At 40.4% G+C, this 9,659-nt stretch overlaps 1 protein-coding gene across 1 annotated transcript in view; it reads right to left on the bottom strand.

Annotated features, from left to right (window-relative positions):
* lgr4 (leucine-rich repeat containing G protein-coupled receptor 4) overlaps positions 1 to 8,772 on the bottom strand; it is a 32,933-nt gene extending 24,161 nt beyond the window's left edge. The window contains exon 1 of the mRNA XM_085270731.1: positions 7,902 to 8,772. Coding sequence (XP_085126857.1) covers positions 7,902 to 8,083 — 182 coding nt within the window. The 5' untranslated portion in view covers positions 8,084 to 8,772. The remainder of the gene's footprint in view (positions 1 to 7,901) is intronic.
* Positions 8,773 to 9,659: the final 887 nt, after the last annotated feature.

Raw genomic sequence — 9,659 nt, forward strand, 5'->3', positions numbered from 1 at the left:
AGAAAATGGTAGAAACCTTAATAGAAATATTTGACTTTTTTAAAATAGTCATTCACTGGGTAAATATTTTTAAATTCAGATCTTTGTTTTTTCAAAATGTGGAAATATACTCTGCTTCAGTGCCTGATACCCTCATGACATACTCACAGCAAAAGCTAAGCAATGCTTTCATGCCACACAATTACATAAAGAAGACATTAACTGCCCCAAAAACTGATTCAATTACACATGAGTATGGAAAAATTTCAACTGTGCTGCTAAAGGCTTGTCAGCTGGGATTGATCCCCATAGACTCGGCATTCTCGTGATGCCTCTAACAATCACAAATTTGAGTTATTGTTTTTGTTTATGTGACAAACAAATTGCAGGACTTCTTGGTAAGTTCTTAAAGTCACCCAACAGCCACTGGCTTTCATGAATGACTATTTGTGGGCCTCAAAAAAACACAAAACTATCCAGTAAAGAAGCAGAAATATAGCAACAGCCAGCAGCCCTCCAACCACAAGCGCACCTTACTCTGAGTCTACTTTGTTCAGTGAGGGGCTGAAAGAAGAGAGCAGCTTGCATGTGAGCAGTTGCCTGGCTAAAGGCCTCTGAAACGCTCCACTCCACTGAGCTGGACTAAGAATTAACTGATAATTACAACTAGAGCAGGGCGATATAACCAAAAATATTTATCACGATATACATTTGAAAATTTGCGATAACGATATAACTGACGATATAATTGACACTAGACAAAATACTTTACAACTCCACAACTTTATTATTGCAAAAAAAAAAACCATCAATGTATTTGCACTTAAACAAGCAGCTGTTTTTTATGTGCATTAAAGTTATATAAAAATTTAACAGTGCAAATTCCTCACCGACAGTTTAACCAAAAGGCATTTCCAGTGAAAATTGGCTGACATATCGTGAGCATAACAATGTATAATATCCACAAAACTTAAAAAGAGGTTATACACACACACGCACAATATGGTAATATTATGTTGAAGCACAGTACGCATCACTCCGCGAGGCTCCTGCGTAGAATAGCCGTAACGCTCCGACAATCCATCAAGTGGTGCGACTTCGTAGCTTAGCAAAGTCGTACTAAAACATTTGACAGATTTTCGAGCGCCGTGTACCACATAAAATCGTTTTGAGGTCAGTAAACACAACCAGAATTCATACATAAAGCACACGGGATTATAAGGGGCACTGTCGATTTTCAGAAAAATCAAAGGATTGATTTTAAGTGTGCCGTATTTTCCAAAAAAAAAAAAAAACTAAGTAATGACGACGGCCCGCTAGCATGCTCTACCAAAAATAGTGCATTGTTGTGTATCTGATGGACGAAAGCTGCATGCAGACGTGGTCAAGGCCCCGACTATATTCTGGTGGCTGCTTCCTGAAGGATAACGTGCCGTGTCACAAAGTTCAGATCATCTCAAAATGGTTTGTTGAACATGGCAATGAAAACTCAAACACCCTCCACGGTCACCAGATCTCAACCCACTCCCGCAGGGATGTCAAACTCAGATTAAATTCTGGGCCACAATCTATACACTTTGATCTTATGTGGGCTGCAGAAGTAAAACTACAGTTTCTCTCACTGTGAATACGTTTTACTATACATTTAATCAATGAACTATACACTCAATCTTAATGTAAGAAGAGAAGAGCATTTTCAATATTATTTCAGAGAATATATACGTGGTAAAGAAATGCTGCTGTGGTAAAAAGAAATTTGTCAGCATTACCTAAGCCATATGTGTCAAACTCAAGGCCCGCGGGCCAGATCATTTTATATAGATTTATTATTACTGTTATGCATGGCCCGGCAATATGAGGTGCTAATAACACACAAACAACAGATCCCATAATGCAGTGCTGCAGCCTCCTTTTCGAATGCTAGGCTACCCAGGAACATTCCCGCGTCAATCAAGTCAAACTTCTGTTATTGCAAAGCTAGCCCTCACAACGGCGAAGAGAAAAGTTGATTCTGAAAACAGAGCCTTTCAGCACCGGTGGGAGGCTGAATATATGTTTACAGACATTGCTGGTAAACCCGTGTGTCTTATTAGTGGAGCTAATGTGGCTGTAATTAAGGAATTTAATTTAAGACGGCACTACGAGACAAAACGTCAGGATAAGCTGAAAAACCTAAATGCAGAGCAGAAACTACAGAAAGTAGAAGAGCTAAAGAAGAATCTGACATTTCAGCAGACGTTTTTCACCAGAGCAAAAATCACAAAGTGAAGCTGTTGTGAAAGCAAGTTTTATAGTAGCAGAGGAGATAGCCAAATCAGCCCGGCCATTTACCACTCTAAAGTGCTGCATGATGAAGGTGTGCGACGTCTTGAGTCCAGTCAAAACGCAGATTTTGGCAAATGTCAGCCTGGGGAGAAATACGATTGCTGATCGGGTTTGTGAGATGGCCACTGATTTAAGAACACAGTTGTGTGAAAGAAGCAAAACCTTTATTGCATACTCTCTTGCTGTGGATGAAAGTACAGACATGATGGGCATTGCGCAGCTGGCCATCTTCATCCGTGAAGTGGAAATATTGGACATTAAATTGATTCACGGGACAACGACAGGAAAAGACATTTTTTAAAAAGTATGTCAAAGTGTAACCGACATGAAACTGCCCTGAGACAAACTTGTTGGACTTACAACAGATGGAGCACTGGTGTTGTGCGGTGAAAAAAAGTGGACTAGTCGGCGGGATGTGAGTAAATATACAGGAGGAGAACTGTACCGGTGAGTTAACAGCATATCACTCACTTCATCATACACCAGGAAATGTTGTGGTAAAGTCCTAAAAATGGAGCATGTAATGATCACGGTAATGCAAACCGTAAATTTTATCTGAGCTAAAGGTTAAAATCACTGTCAATTTCAGTCTTTTATGTGGGAAATAGATTCAGAATTTGCCGACATTCCTTATCATACAGTATGATGCGGTGAAGGCATTTCAAGTGAAGCTATCACAAATGCACCAGTACAACCTTGCCTTTTTGACAAGTAATGTTGAACCAAGTCAGCGCAACAGTGTTCCCAAATGCGCACTTTGCTGATAAACTGAGTGCACTGAGTTCGCACGGAGCTTTGGTGACTTTGAAGCACATAAAGAGAATTTCGGGCTGCTTCGCAACCCATTTATGTGGAAACTGCACCTGTGCAGATTCAGATGGAGCTGCAGTGTAATGGTACACTCAAGGCAAAGTACAACACTGAATGGCCCGCCCAGTTTATTAGTTCCATTCCTGAAGCAATGCCCCAGCTCAGTCTACACGCGGCTCGAACCTTGTGTATGCTTTCATTTTTTTTTTTTCTGGGGTTTTTGGCAGCATGTTCATATTTCTAACTTGCATAATTTTGACAGGATATATTTTTATGAAGAGCAAAATATTTAAAGTTAAAGTTTATTTTTTAAAGTTTATTTATTCTGGAATAATATTCCTGTCTGTTTTTATTCATATTTATGTTTAAAAAAACATTGTTTTAGTGTGTTCAATAAATGTTTATCTTGTTTGGCCCGCAACCTAAAGTGTGCAATGAATTCCAATTTCTGGAAGAACTGAAAATGTGCACAAAAGCCCATCCTGTTATAAAGATATGCGATGGCATTTATGAGGGTATTACTCTGAGCTATGGCGCAGGTTGCACAGCAACACTGCAGTTAAACTGTTATATTGTAAACTATTGCACAGGGCAGTAACTGATTGTCAAGTTTTGCAAATGCTGTTGGAGTGATTAAAAAAAATAAACAACGAACCACAATTTCAGGTAAAAAATTTTAATTGCAGTTCGAATCTCAGATTAACAGTTAAATGTGGCCATGAATCATTCATGTTTTCTTAAACATTTGGTCATTTAATGTTAAAAATATTAAAATAAAGGAACCCAATTAAAAGCAACTATTATGGGGAAAAACAAATAGAGAGTCGAAACAGCTCCACTGAACGTTTGGTTTTTTGTTTTTTTTACTTTAATCTGGTAAATTAATTACTTTTTGAGAATTTTAAATGACTGGTCTCTACTTCACTGGTTGACTTATTTTACAAGAAAAGTAAGTATCACCCTTCACAAATGACTCCATTACATCAGTGATGTGGAGCCTCATAATTCACTCATAACATATAATTAAGGTTGTTAAACAGTTCAAGATACTGAACACAAAACATACAATTAGATTAATTCTAGAGAACACTTCACAATAATTTAGCACGACAGCAAATAGACAACATGATGATAAGCATTTCATGTGTATGTGTGAGACAAACTGGTGGCTCTGGTATATTAATGGCCAACAAAGCATGGTGGATGACTCATTTTAGTATTGAAGTACTTAATCCACCAACTAGTTGGTGGGTAAGCTACCAGGCTAACAGCTGTAGTTCAAGTCCACCCACAGGACAAGAGATCTACTGGAGAGGCAGCTGAATCCAATCATTTAACATCCACCATATTACCTAAGTGCCACCCCTAAGCTGATTTCCCAGACTGTCATTTGCATATCACCTGCCACAGATTAGATTCATTTTCAAGGATGTGGTCTCACATCCTTTTGAGTTACCCTAAAACCTCTTCCAGTTATCTCTCTTTGACATTATAGAAGACCAGACACTTAAGTAAAAAATCTGAAACCCTGAGTTTCTTGTAGAGGTTTGAAGAGAATTTCTGAAAAATCTCTGAACGTTTGAAGCTTTGCAGGTGGAGGACGGAAATAGGTATACCAATAAAGCTCAGTGTTAAGAACTCAGAGAGGATGTTGATATTCTTCCATCCACAGCTCATCCTGTTTGGAAGCAGGAACTACTTACTGGCTCCTTTCACCTCTGCTGACCAAGAACAAAAGTATCATTCAGTTAAAAATGGATTGAGGGCACCAGTGGTGAAGTCGGCAAGCTCTACCAGCAGAGTGCAAGACCCATGACGCCACCCCTCCATTCGCCTCCCAAGTCTCAGGCACCCTCACGCTATGAAAGGACCTAACATTACTGAGATATCAGCTCTAATAATGCCTCTATGCTTGCTTAAAATACACACGTTTGTGCAGACACTGTAGCAAAAGAGAAACCTATGTGGACACTCTGTGACAGGTACACTACAAGAGTGTTTGCCTTGTCACTGGCTGAGGGGCCTCTTCTTCCATCTGTTTTTCTGTGACAGGCCTGGTTCCATTATAGAAGCCAAAACTCAAGCCCCTGTGGGCTGAAGGTAAGAGTCCACGCCAACAATGTCATATGATTTATTGTAAAAATGCGTTGTCTCCCATTACCACGTTTATTTTTTCCTTCATGACAACGATACACTATTCCACAACATTGAGATCATTTCCTTACCTTTGGGCACTGAATCTGCTGCTGTGAGCGAGCACAATTGTGTTTGTTTCTTCACACACCTTCTTTCCTGATGCTGGAACCCACCAGCCTGGATATAAAAGGTTCTACTTTTGGAGTGTTTCTGATTCTAAACACATGATAAACAAATGGCCCTTACTGTAGTGACAAAATGCTCATATGAGACATTTCCTTTACACTTCAGCGGGCCATTGTGGGTGCATTAGCCCTGAGAGAAGGAGCCTTTGCAGCTGCAATATGTCTCACTAATCCATCATGATCCCTAACCCCCCCTTGCTCCACATACAAAAGACAGAGAGAGTAAGAGAGGACAACTAAAGTTCAAGAGACCAGGAAGGGGAAAAAAGAGAGGGGGACAAGCAACCTTTCACATACTTTAAGTCTCAAATGAATACATTAAGCGGTTTAAAATGTGTCACAGAGCATTTAGATTGCTATGAGTAGGACAAACTATGAGAACCAAAGACACCACAAGCTCGCAAACAACACAGTGTTTTCCTTTTTGGCATAAAACTAGCCAACAGAGTAGCATGGAGAGCAGCAGTGTTTTTCTGTGAAAACACTGCACCATATTGTAATTCAGATGTCATAATACAGTGGTGAACCTTTTATTTTGTTTTTACCCAGAGGAGCAAGTATGCCGAGAGGTTCAGCTGTAAGCCTCATGCGCCATGCAACCATTTCCCCTCTGTTTAGTTCACCTCACACCTTCAACAATGGGAATTTCAAGTGGTACACTGTCCATTCTGGTGCAGCAGGGCTTTGGCCGCCATTCTTAGAAGGCAGCACAGCAGCACAGAGGTTTCAACAAACAAGCCTCTACACTTTTCTGAAAGTCGCATGCACTTTTGCACATTTAACAAGGCCCAAACTCAAAATGGCTGTTCGTATGTGTGAAGCTCGAGTGTGTTTTTCACGCGGGAACTGGCAGAGTCAGTGACTAAAGAGTTACTTTAGTTTGTGATTAACCCAGAAGTTGTGACACAATCTTTTTCTTCGTGGGCCAGTCATCAACTGTATCTGCACTGCTCCATAAAAGACCAAACCTACCTGGTCTCTATTTGCTCAACTTGTTGTAAAAATGAGTGCAGCAGTTAAACATAGCCAGACTTGCTGTGAGAATGTGATAAAGGAACAGGCTTGACTCCTTATTTTATTGTTTCAATCTTACAGTAGAGGGAACAAGACACTGCTGGCTACCATCCATGCATTACTCACCCAAATCTAGCCCTATTTGTGATCACAGCACTTGGTGCATTACTCGGTGATTCAGTCATTTTTCCCACAAAAACCTTTAGAGAAACAGTTGGATAAGTTGTGGCTTTACCTGGAGGATTTATTTTAAATATATTTGTCATACTTGTGTGTACATGTCAGGAGCTAAACCAATGTTTAAATATAATATTTCCACATAGACTATCCATGCAGTCTGCACAGATGACAAAAGACAGAGAGAGTAAGACGGAGGTTACCCATGGTTCAGGTAAAGCAAAAATCAAGAGAAACTTTAACTGTATTTGGCCCCTAAATGGACAGTGGTTTTGTAGCGCTTTTCTACTCAATTTGAACACTCTAAGCGCTTTCTTACAACAAGCCTCATTCACCCATTCATACAAACACTTTTAACCCAACATTCACCCCTGACTGATGCATCGGGGTAACTCTGGATTCAGTATTTTGTGGGATCCAGGGATCGAACCACAAAACCTTCCAATTTACCTCCTGAGCCACAGCCACCCCCCTGGAGAACATTTCATTGATCATGGCAAAAGTCAGACATCACGGAGTTCAAATGTACTTTAAAAAGGCTTCCTGAAGCTGGGCAGTATTTAACCATAACAATCGTAAATAGGTAAATATGTGTATTTCATTTCTTTGCAGTGTGTTTTCCTTTTTCCTTTATGTTGTCATGCACCATAGACGACAGTTTTGCATTAGATCAAGTATTGCAGAATCAATGTATCGTGGGAAGCTTCATAGTAGCATCATAAATCTTTCACTTCTCAGTGTCTACTGCTTTCACTCTATGATTAGTAGCAGATATTTTCTCATAAGGAACCACTTTTAGTAGCAAACCACGCAAAAAGTTTCAACCTGTGCTTAGAAATGACTTTATTCACCTCTTCTGGAAACAGTTTATACAGATCCATCTATCAGCTGATTCCCTGTTTTAAATAATAACTGATAATCTAGTTAATTATTAGCTGCAATCATTACACATGTCATTACAACATTAATGGAGGCTGTGCTGCTATACTGATGCTATAATAGTGATAAGTCCTGAAGATTCAGCTGTGTATAGTTTGTTTCTGAACTATGCCAGGCTTTTGAGTGTTGTGATGCTTTAGATAACAGGTCAGCCTTTGTAAGTCCGAAATCCTAAAATCCACGGCAGGACATTCCCTCCATCTGCACTAAGTTTACCCGGTGATGTTCAATGGCCATCACTCACTTACGTCGTAAACACAGTACAGTAAACGATGAGGCAGGTTTTAAGTGTGCAAATAGCTTGTGTTTCATCATAGATGCTTGGTTGTCACTTACAGGTAGTAGGTGAAAGTACTGAGCCCGGTTGGGACGGCGGTCAGCCCTCTCCCGGAGCAGTCTGCACCCCCATCTTCATCGCAGCTGCATGAGAGCGAACAAACGGCCGTCGACTGCCCTTGACCGGTGGCACCGGGGCGAAGCAAACACCACAAACAGACCCAAAACAGATCCACACGCATTTTCTCCTCTTCGGTTCAGGTGGAAGCGACGGTAGAGGGGGGAAGAAGTGGGGCCTTTGTTTGCGGTTTAATCTACTCCGGACGTCGTCTTCTTCTCATGTGGTTTGGTAGGTTGTGAACCATGAAGAGGTGAAGCCTAACCGACGCTTTTCAAAACAAAACCCCAGCGGTTCAAACACTTCATACATTCACAACCCCGACCACAGAAAACAAAAAGCAAAAAAAAAAATGTACCCACAAAAGCGTTTAGCTAGCTCAAAACACAAACACTGCCTTCGAAGACGGCCAGTTTACCTTGGTGGGAAACATTTCTCAACCCGTGTGTCGTATTAGTCCGTGAAAATAAAAGTAGCTCTGCTGGCGACAGGAGCGGTAGCGTACCTTGCGTTTTTTTGCGTTTTCGCTGTCCCATTAAATAACCCCCCCTCTGTAAAAGAAAAGAAGAAGAAAAACACTAGCAGTGCTTGTTAGTGCGTCGCTGAAAGGCTGGTCCGGGGGGCAGTCAGGTCCTCAGCTAAACATAGCGGACGTTTGCGTCCCGGTTTGTTTCCTTGCGGGAGATCACCGTCAGTTTTCAGCCATTCCTCACGTTCCTCTCCTGTGCTCCTGACATCAACAGCATGCTTGTAGCTCGGCAGGCACCCTACCGGACAACCTGCAGCACTGGGCCCGGCCTGTGTAACACTGAAACCTGCACCACCGCATCAGGCAGCCAACCACTGCACACTCCCCCACCACACACACACACACACACACACACACACACACACACACACACACACACACGCGTCAGGTAAAAGTGCTCACACATGCATGGAGGACCAGTACGGCTGCAAATTTTCTTGCATGATTGTGCTGCTGTGCATAGCCAGCTGCTTCTTCAGCCTTTCAATTGTATATAAGCATGAAAACTTCTCAAGAGTAATCGTGCAGTAAACATGTGTGAACATGCGCGCAACATGCATTAATGTACTTTAATGGTTGTTACATGCACAGGTAGTTCATGATGCAAATACACAACCCAGTCTTATATATGTAGTTTTACATTATATTTAAGATAAGATATAAATTATTATACAGGTAGAACATCTCTGAATAATCATCACCAATCCAAAAGATTGTTTTTTAAAATAATTTCAAATTCAAATTTTATTTGTCACACACACAACCATACACAGTATGACATGAGGTGAAATGCTTGTAGCTGTGCAATGCAATGCCATTAAATGACAGTAATTTATTAGTAGTATAATGTAAGTAATCAGTTCATGATACATTTATAATTAAAAAGCTGCTATTTTAGCAGTAATGAATCTTTTAAAAAGTTTTTTTAAAAGTCCACAATATTTGCGAAATATTGTGTTTATAGCACAGTAACACATCCAGGTGCAGTCTTTTACATAATATATTTATTATGTAAGATTTTTATCTTGGATGTAACAGGTAATGTAGTACAAGTATGTGATTTACCAAAATGGGAATAAGCACATGTCATTCTGCTTTAACTACTTTACACTTTGAATGTAGTGACTGGGCACCAGTAGTTTTGCTCACTAATCTGCCCTGACAGATAATT

Source organism: Mchenga conophoros, linkage group LG1, assembly GCF_057382185.1.
Source record: "Mchenga conophoros isolate Kocher_MC1m ecotype Shallow Benthic linkage group LG1, M_conophoros_male_GT1.1, whole genome shotgun sequence".
Taxonomy (NCBI): Eukaryota; Metazoa; Chordata; class Actinopteri; order Cichliformes; family Cichlidae; genus Mchenga; species Mchenga conophoros.